The sequence below is a fragment of the Aquarana catesbeiana genome, linkage group LG07, assembly GCF_042186555.1.
Source record: "Aquarana catesbeiana isolate 2022-GZ linkage group LG07, ASM4218655v1, whole genome shotgun sequence".
Classification (NCBI taxonomy): domain Eukaryota; kingdom Metazoa; phylum Chordata; class Amphibia; order Anura; family Ranidae; genus Aquarana; species Aquarana catesbeiana.
In genome coordinates this window covers 96,475,700-96,491,542 of record NC_133330.1, presented here as the reverse complement: position 1 = coordinate 96,491,542, position 15,843 = coordinate 96,475,700, and the positions used below count along the sequence as shown (strand labels likewise).

The window sequence follows — 15,843 nt, the reverse complement described above, 5'->3', positions numbered from 1 at the left end:
AGACCCACTGCCCCCCACGAATGACCAGCATTTTTCTTCACTTCCAAAAGTGGTTCTCGATTTTTATCATCATGTTTTCACCGCACGGTCTGTTCCTATAGGTTGGCGGTCTAGGTGTATAATGTAGATCGTGGTATATGATGTATAGAGTCCTGTGTATAATGTACAGCCTGGTATATGATGCACAGAGTCCTGTGTATAATGTAGAGCCAAATAACATTTTTAGAAAATTTTATTTTGCAGCAGTCCCCGCATATCACTGTCAAGGCCGACATCTTTCCCGGAGCTTCTTGCGTTCTCCGGCGCTGTGATTGGCCGAAGCCGCGATGACATCACTCCCGTGCATGCGTGCGGGAGCTGCCGATCACAGCTTGGAAGGAACAGCACCCGTGGGCCGTTCCTTCAGAGTGATGTCACTGGCTACAAGCACTGAAAATATCTCCTAAACTGTACAGGTTTAGGAGAGATTTTCAATACCTATAGGTAAGCCTTATTATATACCTAAAGTTTGCAGAGGAAGTTTACTTCCTCTTTAAGTTGGTAACAGGGTCTGTTCAACAGACTAAATACTAAATACAGAGCCAGTATGCAGCAAGTTATATTTATTTTTCATTACTTGTTATTTGCATTATTCAATTTTTTTTTTTTTTGCATCACTTGAATTTAGCAAAGTCGGTTCCTGCAATTTCCATGCATCTGTGCATGGGTGAGCACAGTTACTGAAAATCTAGTTCACTTTGGCGGGCATGGGGACACTAAACTCACGTTTTTATAAAATAAATGCAGTATGTCCAAATATAACTAGACTGTACCTTCTCTTTTCCTTTATTTAAACTTTCAAATACGTTTTTTTTTTCTACTGTTCTCAGAATTCCTGTTCGAGGGTGGTTACTCCATGCCCCCTTTGTGTATGAACTTGGCCACTCTTTCCTGCTCACCCCCAAAATGGACTACACATCTTCATGCAGACACATTCAGCTCTATTGAGTACACAAAGCAGATTATGTGACCAAAAATAACAGCACTGCTCACTCTATGCTAGTAGCAGTGAGGTGCATCAGTGGAGTACAGGGAGCGTGCACAGGACAGAAAACAAAAAAAAACAAACAAACCACACTAGGATTGTGTATGACCTCATCTGTCAGTTTCCAGGAACTGCTACCAGTTCCACAGACATGAGTGTATATTCTTGTTCACATAAATTAATAATTATTTCAGTATCTAGTCTTTTTTAACACAAACTGGCATGGGCCCATGTCTCATGCCAATAGTGTATGTCTTGTACAGTAGACGTCACTAGGCTGGAACTTGCAAAGATTACCTTGGTCTTGGATGACTTCGAGTTCCACGTTGCAAAGCAAACTAAATTATCACCTTATCTTCTTAGAGGTTAAGAAAGCTAGGCAGGAGATATCTCATTCTGAACAAGTAAGGACTTTTACCCTCCTCTTATCATGCATCTATCCATTTCACAAGGTCTTACATCATATGAATAAATAACGAACAAGATTTTCTACAGACTACAAAAAATGCTGCAATTCTCTGAACAGGTCTTCTATGGGCAGCACACAACATAGTGCCTGTCTCAGAGCTAGGATATTCAGTTTGCGCATTCTCCCAATTTATACTGTACAAAGTTTCTGTATACAAGCACACAAGTTAATGAACAATTTAAAGTATCTAAGCCCAAGAACAAAAACGTAATAGATTGAATTTTACCAGTCCTAGGATGTGGCGATTGCATTATTTTTCTTTTCTTTTGTTTGGCTCTTTATATCACCAGCTGATCTCCAGCATGCCAACCTTTGAGCCAAAGAATCCTCATATGTATTGAAAGGAGACCCATCCTGGATACCTGGTGAAGTGCATCTCATCAACACAACAGCACAGGGTCACAGCTAAGAGCGCCAGTTGTTGGGAGGACAGAGGGGCCCCTTATAGATACAGGGTCCATAACTATGTTCTTGGCCACACAGTTAGAATCTGGCAGACAGACACAATCGCAATGGCAGTTGCAGAGCAGGACCTGCTAGGGTGAACTAGGCCTTGGAAAGGGTTTCTAACCTTTTATCCAACGTGTCCTTAAATACTAAAACAAACATTCTCATTAGGGACCATTAAGATTTTGTTGAGGCATTTTGAGGAAACTCAGCCTGGTGACTGATGGAAAGGCAGACGCAGGTTGCGTTAGGCCAAGGTATATGTGCACTGCATTAATAAGGATAATAATATCTGTGAGATATCAGAGTGAACTTCATGTATCAGGTCCTCTGAACAAGATACTATACTCTGCTGAAGTATGCTGAAGAAAGGTCTCACCCTTATCAATGGGAATCACTAGGGACTTTTGAAGCATTTGTCATTCCCCCTCAGGTGGGGTGGGTCTACATACCAAATGACAAGCAAAGACTATTATTAATGGGAGAATTACCAAGGAAAGCAGGTATAAAGTGACCCCAGACGCTTTTGCAGTATCAAAACTTAAACAGTTTATTGGACACAAAACATGGTCAGAAAAAACATTGTAAAATGTATCAAACCTCCACCTGTCACCAAATAACAACGTTATTAACTAAAAGAAGCAAGCACACACTGGGCCCATGAACACAGATTGGGATATCAATCATGTATCCTGCTCATTGAGCAATATTATAAACCTTTGTGACACGATTGTATCCCTTCTAAATGACAAGCTTGTTTAAGCAAACTTCTTTAGAGCCTCAAGGTGGCTTTTTAGTTAACGTTATTTGGTGGAGGGTTGATACATTTTACAAATGTTTTTTCTGACAATGTTTTGTCTCCAATAAATGGTTTCAAATCTGATGCTGCATAAACCTCTGGGGTAACTTTATACTCTGCTGAAGTAGCCAGAGAAAGAGCAGAGATGGACTGTGATGGGAGGATCAGGCCTCGAACAGATCTGAAAATTTCCCCATAAATTCAGACACTGCGGCAGAAAATACCTCTCATGACAAGTAGGAGTAGTATTAACCCTGAAGGGAGTGAGGGAAGAATGGGAGTGGTAGAACAGTTTAGGATTGCTGAATCTCCCTGAGCCATTAGCTAAGCATAGGCTGGCAGAACCCAATGGCCCCACTCTCCCCCATGCACCTATGATTTGCCATAGAGTGCAAGGAATATACCACTAGAAATACTTATGACCATACACTGCAGATCAGGAAGAGTTAAGGCCCAAAAGTCCAGCAACTCAAAAAAATGGCACCAAATAAAAAAAAAAAAAAAAAAACTGGACTTCACCGATGCCAGTTGTGACGAAAGTCCTAGGTAGGCACCTAATGCAGAGTCCAGTGCCCAGGAGACAATATATATTACAGGACAGCCCTACACTTTCTTCCTGGCGGGGTCCAGCTACGGTCTTGTGGTTTTCTCCTATCACAGCTTGCTAGAGTGGAAAGTGTTATACAGGGCTGTCCTTACTTATACATTACAGGACACAGGTGAATGGAGAATGGCAGAGTGAGAAATACTTATTCTACATATCACTATAAATTACCTCTTTGCCTCGGATGGAGAGCCCAGAGTCTCCACCAATCCTGCCCTTAATATTAAGCTCACTTTCCCCGTGCCGGCACAGATATATGGAGCGTGGAGTCACATGGATATTCATAAGGTAATATACAATCCTGCTTTGGATATGATCCATAACATGGTTAACTAGATATCTGCGGCCAACATCCATGATTTTAATATAGGACAATTCCCTACAATGGAAAACACAAAAACAAGTACACGTTAAAGAACAGTTTATATTCTTGTTTGGTCACATTAAGGAAAGACTGCTACAAAACATACATTTACAAATTGTCAGAACTATTGTGAAGAAATAAATATATTTTCACAATTTCAAAATGGATGTTTAAGACTGTACGGGTCCTAGAGACAAAAGGTCAAACTTCATGACACAAGTCACCCAAGTTTTCAACCCGAGACATCCTGTGTTTTTTTTTTTACTCTGATGGAGGTCTGTAAACCAGCTGTTGGCAGAACTGGGAAAAGAACAATGACTATGTACCTTCTAGCTCAATTAAAGCCAAGGAGAAATTTTTTTTTATGGTCGCCAAATAGAATTGAAGGATCATTGGACCAGTAATAAAAACGTGAAAACTGGCCAACATCAACTAGCTTTCCAAGGCAAGAATACACCATACTCAAACAATGTATAAAGAAGTCTTGGGTGATGTTTACCAAATTGGACAATCTCGAATATACCTTTGTACACAGAATTTCCATCTAAAATATCCCAACCACCAAAAGAGACATATGTATACATCTCAGACATCATTTAAAATATGTGGACACTATACAAACGGAGATCCAACTAAGAATATTAGCATAGATATCAATGTAAAACCTCCATGGTCCATAATATGCCAAGATGGAACTATGGCATTTTTATTCAAGTATTTATGAGAATATTCTAATAAGAACCGCACAAGCAGAAGCTAGCTGCCATAACCCCGGTATTTTCGAGAACGCTCTGTGTTTCTCTTTAGGATAAAAGTGGTCTCCGCGGTGGATTCACTGCGAGATCACTTTTAAAATCGGTGGCGGCAGAGGTGCCCACTCCACTCCCGCCACGCTCCAGGCGTCTCCACCGCTTACCAGAGCAGCGGAGACGATTGCGTCCTTTCCCGTGGATGCCCAGCTGCCGATAGATCAGGGGTCTTTTTGACCCCAGATCCCATATTTAAGAGGTCCTGTCATGCTTTTTTTCTATTACAAGAGATGTTTACATTCCTTGTAATAGGAATAAAAGTGACCCTTTTTTTTTTTTTTTTTTTTTAAAGAGACTGTCAAAATAAAAAAGAAAAAAAAAAGAAAAAGCAATAATTCTAGCCTTAGACCTCCAACTCAAAACTGGTAACCTGTAGAAATTTTTAAACATCGCCTATGGAGATTTTTAAGGGTAAAAGTTTGTCTCCATTCTACGAGCAGGCGCAATTTTAAAGCGTGACACGTTGGGTATTAATTTACTCGGAGTAACATTATCTTTCACAATATAAAATTGAGCTAACTATACTGTTGTCTTATTTTGATTCAAAAAAGTATTTTTTCCCAAAAAAGTGCGTTTGTAAGACCGCTGCGCAAATACAGTGTGACAAAGTATTGCAACGACCGCCATTTTATTCTCTAGGGTGTTCGAAAAAATATATATAATGTTTGGGAGTTCTAAGTAATTTTCTAGCAAAAAAAAATAATTTTAAACTTAAAATTAAAATAAAATTAAACTTAAAACCTAAATCCCTGCAAGAAGAAGCCATGACACCTTCTCATTAGAAACATCTTAAAAAAAAAAAAAAAAAAAGGAAGAGTAAGAAATGGTAATAACATTTATTTATATTTTTTAATAAACAGGTATGCTGTGTGACGGGGGAACGCATAAACATTGTGCGGTTTTCTCAAATTTGACTGCAAAAGTGGAAATACTTGATTTATGAGAAATAGCAGATTTAATATGCAAGTGTAAAAATAAGTAATGGCACATTGGTTGACTGGCCCAGTACAAAGCACAATTTTGTTCAGGTCAGCTTTTTGGCTGTGCTGAGAACTCAGCCTGCTCTCCTGGGGGGGGGGGGGGCACATGAAAGTCGCACGATTCTGATGCGACTTGAAGCAATGCCTGTGTAATCTTAAGGTTTATGGACCTCAAGTCGCACCTCAGGGGAAGTGATATCATCTCACCTCGTGTCGGTCTTTTCCGTTTCAGACCAAGGAGAGAAGACATCTCAGAGTGAGTTGCACAACACTACACTGACACCAGGTCACGTAGGCACATAATTCACCCCCCCGATCACCCCCCCAGTTAACCCCTTCACCACCTGTCACCGTGTCACCCAGTGCAGCGTTTAGATTTTTTTTTGGATCATTGTACTGGTCTCATTAGTGACACTAATCAGTGTTATGGTAATTATTCTTAGGCCCCCGATAGGTCTAGGGACCCCCCCAACCCCCCCCCCAATAAAGGTTTAACCCTTTGATTACCCTGTCACCTGTGATCACAGTATAAGCATCACGGGTTACAGTTTAGCTCGATTTTTTTTTTATAGCGTCAGGGCACCCGCCGTATTTTACCCAATAAAGGTTTAACCCCCCGATTACCCCGCGGGTGATCAAAGTTAGGTTTTTTATTTATTTTTTTTTATTTCAGGTACTTATATAGCGCTGTCAATTTACGCAGCGCTTTACATATACATTGTACATTCACATCAGTCCCTACCCTCAAGGAGCTTACAATCTAAGGTAGGTTTTAGCATCAGATACGGTCTGCGTCGCCTCAGGCAACGTCAGATCAATGCCAGTAGCGCTAACACCCACATACGCACCATACAACTCCCTTAGTAGTACAGTGTCTGATCAGATCAATACTAGCGTCCCCAGCAGTTTAGGGCTCCCAAAAATGCAGTGTTAGCGGGATCAGCCCAGATAGCACCTGCTTTTAGCCCCTCCTACAAGCCCAGCCCACCCAAGTGCAGTATCAATCGATCACTGTCACTTACAAAACACATTCGCAGAGTCAGACCTGATCCCTGCGAACGCCAACAGCTTTTTTGGTAGCGCTTGAATCAGTCGCTGACAGTCAGGTGCTTTTTTACCTGTGAGTCTGTACCAGTAAATTTCTGAGCATGACAGATATAGTGAAGAGGAAGTCACTAATCAGTCTGATTCAGGCTCAGAATACGAACCTGTAAACAGCAGCGACACCCTGACAGATAGCTCTGACGGAGTTGAGGTCCCTGCCAAGGTCAGGCGTACCAGACCCCGTTCTTCTGCTATCGTTGAGGTGTAAGAACCGCAAGTCCCTCGTATGGAGCAGAGAGCCAGTACTAGAGCTGCTCATCCTTCTGGTGAACTGGCAAACACCAGCAGCCTAGTAAATTCTGGTCGTACATCCAGCACTGCAGTAACATTTGGTGACGTTGCAAGTCCCATAAGTGCAGTTCAAACCGGCGAGGTGGCAAGCACGAGTAGTGTCCCGCTGCCACCAAGAAGAAGACAAACACAGGCCAGTCAAGCCCATAGTGCCCTTCCTGCTGCATTCACCAATCCTAATTTGGAACCCACCACTTCTGTAGCACCCGTACTTCCCCCATTCACTGGCCAACCCGGAATTCAGGTGGAAACAGTTGATTTTACATCACTTGATTTTTATTCACCGATTTTCACCGAAGATCTCTATAGATCTATTGTGGACCAAAGCAATTTATATGCTGGTCAATTCATCGCCACTAATCCCCAGCTGACCCTTGGCAGAGATTGGAGATCTATTACGATCTACGAATTTAAGACCTTCCTGGGCCTATCCCTCTTCATGGGCGTAACTAAAAAGAGTGAGTTGCAGTCATATTGGTCCACTGACCCAATTCACCATACGCCCGTTTTCTCTGCCTCCATGACCAGGACACGATATGAGCAGATCTTGCGGTTCGTGCATTTCAACGATAATGAACTCTGTCGTCCTCGGGGTGACCCTGAATTTGATCGGCTCTACAAAATTCAGGCCACTCGTAAACCACTTCAACCAACGTTTTGCAGCCTTGTTTACTCCCCATCAAGTTGTCTGCGTTGATGAGTCCCTGATTAAGTTTTCTGGCCGCTTGTCATTCAAACAGTATCTTCCCAGCAAGCGTACCAGATACTGGGTCAAGATGTATAAGCTCTGTGACAGGGCAACAGGCTATACATATAGTTCTATGGTTTACGAGGGAAGAGATAGTTACGTAGAGCCGGAGAACTGCCCTGACTACATAGGGAGCACTGGTAAGATTGTGTGGGACTTGGTGTCACCCTTATTTGGAAAGGGGTACCACTTGTATGTGGACAATTATTACACAAGTGTGCCACTTTTTAGTCACTTGTTTGATCATCAAATTGGCGGATGTGGCACCATGCGATCCAATTGCCGGGGCTTACCCCAGCGGCTTGTAGATTCCCGTCTTAGGCTGGGGAAGAGAGCCTGCTTGAGATGTAATAATATACTCGCTGTGAAGTAGAGGGATAATAAGAATGTTTTCGTTCTGTCCTCCCTTCACGCAGACACGACGGTCCAAATTCCTACAGCAACTATTTCAATTGGCTTTGCTGAATGCTTTTGTGCTATACAAAGCTTCAGGACGAACTGGATCCTTCCTTAAATTCCAGGAAGAGATCAGAGCCCTTCTGTTTCCAGACGGTGCTTTTGCCCAACTTCCAATCCAAATGCAGTAAGCCGGCTGCATGAGAGGCATTTTCCGCATGTCATCTCTGGTACCCCTACCCAAAGAAACCCCTAAAGAAGATGTCGTGTCTGTAGAAAGCGCAGATTTAGGCGTGACACCTGCTTTTATTGTCCCTCCTGTCCTGACCAACCTGGTCTTTGCATTGGTGACTGTTACGAATGCTACCACACACTAGTTGAGTAGTAGTGTAGGGTACAGCACCACACAGTCATAGGCACACCTACACAGGGTCTCAAAAGATGTGATGGCCATCACATTTTGAGAGACCCTAATCTGCAACATTCAGTTTATAGTTTTTTTTTACAGTTTTTATAAAAGTGAAAAAAAAAAAAAACACATACAAAAAAAATAAAAAAGCCAAAAATGGTTGTGGTTGTATTTTTCTTCTCTCTGTTCTCTCTCTTACATTCCCTCTCTACTGTCCGCTCACTATTGTTCTACACCTATCGTTCTCTCTCTCTGTTTTAATTTTTACTATGTTTTATTGTATTTGCTTTGCAGGTATGGTATGTTATACTGTAATGTTTGTTTTATTGTTAACCATCATTTGCTTAGCAGGTACGCCATTCAGCTGCAGCACGGGTTTATTTATCTTGACAGCAATAGCGTTTGCTCCCACGATACATAAAGCCGTGACTCCAGCGCTGTCGGAGGTGATTTCACCACCACAGTTAAAAAAATAAGATCATATATGCCGAAGCATGGGGGCAGGGGTGGAGGAGCGATTTGCTCCTAACATTAGGGGCGTATTTCCCCCATGCTTCGGCATATATTTTTTAGGCACAGATTGCAATGTTTTATTTTTAGTATGTTTTATTGTATTTGCTTTGCAGGCATGGTAAGTCTTACCGTTATACTGTAATGTTACTTTGTTTTATTGTTAACCATCATTTGCTTAGCAGGTACGCCATTCAGCTGCAGCACAGGTTTATGCATCTTGACAGCAACAGCATTTGCTCCCACGATACGCAAAGCCGTGACTTCAGCGCTGTCTAAGGGGATTTCACCAGCAGTGTTTAAAAAAAAAAAAAAAAATGGTGCATGTATGCCCATCATTAGAAGTGGGTGGATGAAGGGCGGTATTCTAATGGTGGGCATACCCACCGATCAATCTTTTTCGTTCACCCCACAGACTGCATGAAAAAAAGAACATTGCAATGTATGCCCAACAAGGACCAGCAATGTGCTGGTATGTTGCTGGACTTTGAGTGGTTATACCAGAATGAAGCCTGCAGGTTTTAGGTATCATCCCGGTATCATTCTTTTCAGCCAGCGGTCAACTTTCATGTAAAAGCAATCCTAGCAGCTAATTACCCTCTGGACTGCTTTTATAAGCAGTGGGAGGGAACATCCCCCCCCCCCACGTCTTCCATGGTTTTCTCGGGCTCTCCTGTCCCAACAGGGAGCCGGTGGTTCAGCCAGCTGACCATAAAGCTGATCAGAGACCAGAGCGGCTCCAATCATCTATATGGCCTAAGAAACCGGAAGCTACGAGCATTTCGTGACTTCGGTTTCGCCGGATATAAACAGCGCCATTGAGAAATTGGCAAAGCATTTTATCACACCGATCTTGGTGTGGTCAGATGCTTTGAGGGCAGAGGAGAGATCTAGTGTCTAATAGACCCCAATTTAAAGAAAAGAAAAGAAAAAAAAAAAAAAAAAAAAAAAAAAAAAAGTACCTGTTACTACCTATTGCTATCATAGGGGATATTTACATTCCCTGAGATCTTGATAAAATAAAAAAGGAACAGTTTAAAAATATTATAAAAAAGCAAAAATAAATTAAAGCACCCGTCCCGCCGTGCTCACGCGCAAAGGCGAATGCAAGCATCGGTCTAGTGTCATATGTAAACAGAAATTGCAGCATGCATGTGAGGTATCACCGCGAAGGTCAGATCGAGGGCAGTAATTTTATCAGTAGACCTCCTCTGTAAATCTAAAATGGTAACCTGTAAAAGGCTTTTAAAAATGTATGTAGTTTGTCGCCGCTGCACGTTTGTGTGCAATTTTAAAGCATGTCATGTTTGGTATCCATGTACTCGGCATAAGATCATCTTTTTTATTTCATCAAACATTTGGGCAATATAGTGTGTTTTAGTGCATTAAAATTAAAAAGTGTGTTTTTTCCCAAAAAAATTGCATTTGAAAAATCGCTGCACAAATACTGTGTGAAAAAAAAAATTGCAACACCCATCATTTTAATCTGTAGAGCCTTTGCTTTAAAAAAAAAAATATATATATAATGTTTGGGGGGTTTAAAGTAATTTTCTTGCAAAAAAAAAATATTTTCTCATGTAAACAAAAAGTGTCAGAAAGGGCTTTGTCTTCAAGTGGTTAGAAGAGTGGGTGATGTGTGACATAAGCTTCTAAATGTTGTGCATAAAATGCCAGGACAGTTCAAACACCCCCAAATGACCCCATTTTGGAAAGTAGACACTCCAAGCTATTTACTGAGAGGCATGTTGAGTCCATGGAATATTTTAGATTTTGCCACAAGTTGCGGGAAAATTAAGTTTTTTTTTTTTTTTTACACAAAGTTGTCACTAAATGATATATTGTATAAACCTGGCATGGTTATATGTGGAATTAGACCCCAAAATACATTCTGCTGCTTCTCCTGTGTACGGGGATACCACATGTGTGGGACTTTTTGGGAGCCTAGCCACGTACAAAACACCAAAAACCAATCACCGCCTTCAGGATTTCTAAAGGCGTAAAATTGTGATTTTACTCCTCACTACCTATCACAGTTACGGAGGCCCTGAAATGTCCAGATAGCACAACTTCCCCCCAAATGACCCCATTTTGGAAAGTAGCCACCCCAAGATATTTGCTATTAAGAGGCATGGTGAGTATTTTGCAGATCTCATTTATTTTTGAAAATGAAGAAAGAAAAGAAAACATTTTTCAATTCTCAAAACTTTGTGACAAAAGTGAGATCTGCAAAATACTCAACATGCCTCTCAGCAGATAGCTTGGGGTGTCTACCTTCCAAAATGGGGGGTTTTGTGCTATCTTGTGATTTCATGGCCTCCGAAACTGTGATAGGTAGTGAGGAAGTGAAATCACCATTTTACGCCCTTAGAAAGCCTGAAGGCAGTGATTGGTTTTCTGGGTCCTGTACACGGCTAGACTCCCAAAAAGTCTCACACGTATGGTATCCCCGTATTCAACAGAATGTATTTTCGGGAGTTATTCCACATATGCTTATGGCATGTTTGAGCAATATATCATTTAGTGACAACTTTGTGTATTTTTTTTTTTTTTTTTGTCGTCATTTTTCAATCACTTGTGAAAAAAAAAAAAATATTCAATGGGCTCAGCATGCCTCTCAGCAATTTGGGGGGGGGGGGTTGTAATGCCCTGCCATTTTAACACCTCAAGAAATGAGATAGGAAGTCAAACTTAAAGCTGCTTAAATTCCAGAAAATGTACCCTAGTTTGTAGACTATATGTACCCTAGTAGTAGCTATAACTTTTGCGCACACCAATAAATATACGCTTATTGACATGTGGCTGAATACATTTTGGCCCAAATTATGACAAAAATTGAGTTTATTAATTTTTTTAAAATTTTTTTTCCAAATTTTTGGTCTTTTTCCGTTTATATCAAAAAAAAAAAAAAAAATTGCAGAGGCAATCAAATAACATCAAAAGAAAGCTCTATTTGTGGGAAAAAAAGGACGCAAATTTCGTTTGGGTACAACATTGCATGACCGCGCAATTACCAGTTAAAGCAGCACAGTTCCAAATTGTAAAAAAGTGCTCCGGTCATTGAGCTGCCAAATCCTCCGGGGCTGAAGTGGTTAAGGTCGGACCAAAGTAGTGCAGGGACTACTTTGAAGTCGCACAGATATGAATAGTACTCATTGGAAAACATTGGGTATGACTTGTCATGCAGTCAAGTCGCACAAGTGAAAGGGGCCTTAGGCTCAACACATCATCCACTATATTATATGCTGGATGAAGCGTGTGGTGCCTAAATCAAATGTTCTTTAAATCGGGTTTGATCGATTGTATTGTATATGTAACTATGTATTTGTGGAAGGCTCCCACTTCATGGGATTATTATATATGGATTTATAGACCTGGTAGGATATTTTTATTGCATTTTTCATATAAACATCAAATGCTTTAGCAGATGGGAATGGGAACAAGTATGCATTTCATTAGCAGACTGTTGACTTTCTTCCAGAAGCGATACAGGCGGCTTTACAGGTCACTTCTACGGGTGCGCAGCGTACCATCTTTCCCCTACCAAGTATGCTAGTCTTCACTGCCCTTCCTGGGAGCCTAGGATGTTCATAAACTGTCAGCAGAATAGAGCATAAACTGTCAGCAGAATAGAGCAGAGAACAATCATCTGATTGGCCCTGCAGCAAATTAAGCTGGAAGCGATCTGCGCTTGGTTAGCTTCAACAGAGTGCAGGGTCCTCTGAGGTCTCTCTTTTTTATTGCAGGTTTCTAAGTTAACAGTACATATCAGAGCCTATTGGGCATGGGCATACCCAGGCTCAATTGCATAGCAAAAAAAAAAAAAAAGGAAACAAAAAAGCACAATAAAAACAAACAAGCTAAAATCAAGGCATTCTAAACGATTAAAAAATTGGTACGCTCCAATTGCCCGCGTAGGCTGAAATATTAGGATTCTTATTGGCCACGCTCCCTCTCAAACATCCTACAGAGCTAAACTTGGGAATTTATGAAAATACGCACTCTCCCATATCTTGTGTGTCAGGAAAGACTCCATCTAATGAAGCAGAAATGTAGAGTTGTACAACAATATATACCGTTAATTACTTTTCTTTATCGTACATCATGGGACACAGAGCCTTAAGTAATTACTTAATGGGTTATAGGCCACCTTCAGGTGATGGACACTGGTATACCCAATACAAGAAGTTCACTCCCTATAGGCTATAGGTGTTGGTCACGGGTGAAGATGTGCTCTGAGGAGCTTCAGGAGGGATCCATGCTGGATTTAAATAGCCTCCATAGACCAGATCCAGCCAAAGTGCCATTATCCGAAGCACGAGGTTTTGTCTGTAATGCCTCTCTTTGTAGGGCTGGACCCCAGGAACCCAGGGCTTAGGTCTTGCTACATTACCTAAAGCTTTCCTGATGGGGTGCTTTACAGGTCCAAGGGAGTTGGAACTCCGTTTTAGCCCCGGTCCTTGAAGGTTTGCTAAATGCAGCCCGCCGTGATGGGTGAAGGTTGGATTGTCTGTTAATTCAGCAAATCCTGCAGCGGGGATAAGGTAAGGGAAGAAACTTGGGTACTAAAAACACCTATGCATTCTTCCATTAGGGAAAAAATGTCATGCCTTAATTCTCCACTAGAGGGAGTCTATGCACATACTTTACTCTGTTGTCTTCATTGTAAAGCTCAGTCAGTCTGTGTATGGCCGCAGCAGCACGTGCAGGGGGATTCCTCTCAGGTAAAAAAATGCCAAATGTTTTCTTTTCTCCCCCCTGAAGGGACCTGAGGGTTAGGGGGGACATCAGCGGTGTACCTCCTTACATTACCTACCCCCTCCGGGGGGTTGCGGAGGTCCCACTGGCACTGCTAATATTATTAACTGTTGAATGCTGTTACTGTTGTGTGTGCCTCTGCCCCTCCCCTTGGGTCTGTTGGGAACATTTTCAAATGTAAAAAGGGGCAGAATTTTTTGGAGGGGGCGGGGCCTAAGCGCGGTGCCCTGAATGTCCATGGGGACGCACGGCAGGCATAAACAGATAAAACTACAGCTGTGACAGTCTCTCCTCGGCTGATGAAGAGGAAACAAACAGCCTGCACACAGGGAGACAGGAGCTGTGGGACATGTGAGGGTTTGAGGGTTGAAAGCTGGTATTCTAGTCCTATCAGGAAGGACACTTTTTTTCCCCAGCACTAGGCTGAACTTTATAGTGGCTTTAAATGTCATGACTATGTTCAGCGATTAAGTGCAATTGTATAGTGCCTCTGTTTTTGTGCTTAGGACTATGCCTACCAAAAAAGACACCACAAAGACCATAAAAGTAAAAGGTGTCACCCCAGGCGTTAGGATTTCGAGACGCATTTCCACGCTGTCATCCTTGCCTGAATTACCAGTTATGGCAGGCCAGGGTGAACCACTGGAACGAATTGATGGCGCAACTGCTTCTCACATCTCAGCCCCTGTATACGTGACTGAAGATGTCCTTTCCTCCACCCTGCAGGGTCTGGAAGGAAGATTAGCGGCTTTAATAGCATCCTCCATTCAAATGGACAGGAAGCATGCTACATCCCCCTCCCCCACTTCACAACCTTTGCAAGGGGAACAGTGGGCAGAGGATGAGGAGTTACCCTCAGTCGATCAGGAGGAAAAACAAACCGATGATTCCACTGCGGAGGAAACGGTAGATGAACCTTTTTCAGCCTCTCAATCTGAGAAATTGCTCGTTCCACTTTCAAGCTACCCCTAACGGAGTCTCCTGAAAGCTCAGTTTCTTTCTTGGGTTCCTTAAAACCTTCTCAACCTTTGCATGCGTTTCCTGCACATGCATTACTAGAACAGCTTATTTTTGCTGAATGCGATCACCCGGATAAGCATTTTCTCCCTCCTAAGAGATTTTAATTCTCTATCCCCTGGAGGAGAAATTCTCCAAAAAATGGAAAGTACCAGCAGTTGACGCTGAGATTTCCAGTGAATAAACATGCCCTTGTTGAAGACCCTCTTTGTCGAAACGCGTCGGACGATCTCCCCTTCCTTACGCTGCTTAGATTTTATTTCAATTGTGATCACTTTTATCCATTTTTTGTATGGTATTTTTAGAAATAAAAATCCCTGGTTTACCTGCACTATGCAGAAGCTTTTTATTTTTTATTTGCATATTACCCCGATGCAAGAAACTGCCTTCCATTAGCCCTGCTTCCATCACGGGGTCTTGATCAAATCTGTCCCTGGCTTCTCCTTGGAACACATCCTTGAGGTCTATTGGCTGATATCCAGTTGGCGGCCCTTCCTGATGTTTCTTCACCCCACCAGAGAAGTCGAGAAGTGAGACAGAGGTTCCACCATCCCGGATATCGTTTTCCAGCCTAGGTTTGGCTCCATGCACCATTGACTCCATGTCATATGACAGTGGAGTCCACGTCAGCTGGTAAGAGTACCCATCTTATCTTACTTCCTGATGTTTTCATTCTGATGCCCCATATCGAGATGTTGGTTTACAGCTACGGAAGTTCTGTACCCTGTTATTGACTCACAGTCACAGATCCACACCGTGCACCATTGACTTTAATTTCCAGTCTCACATCATTTTTTGGTCCATACCAGTTCCTCTTATTAATTTGAGTTTGGAATCATCCATTTACCATATGTGGACACTTTATACTGTGTTTGTTCATTTCATTTCGCTTATGGTTTTTGCACATATGCTTTACTGTTCAGTACAGCATCTCTTACTTAATTGTTTCACTACACCCTAACTTCCTAATATTTCTTAGCGCTGCATTTTTTTCCCAGTTACCAGTGTGAATAAAGGCCTAACTTGCCCTGTAGACAATGCACAAATTCTTATGGATCCAACAGAAAAAAAGTTGGAATCCCTGTTAAAATCTACTTTTTCCATGGCAGGTGCTGTT

General features: G+C 41.9%; 1 protein-coding gene across 1 annotated transcript in view; it reads right to left on the bottom strand.

Annotated features, from left to right (window-relative positions):
- The window catches only part of LOC141103186 (6-phosphofructo-2-kinase/fructose-2,6-bisphosphatase 4-like), a gene marked incomplete at its 3' end in the record, with an annotated part of 92,736 nt that overhangs the window by 19,599 nt on the left and 57,294 nt on the right, over positions 1-15,843 (bottom strand). The window contains 1 exon segment of the mRNA XM_073592515.1: positions 3,515-3,722. Within this exon segment, the coding sequence (XP_073448616.1) occupies positions 3,515-3,722 (208 nt within the window).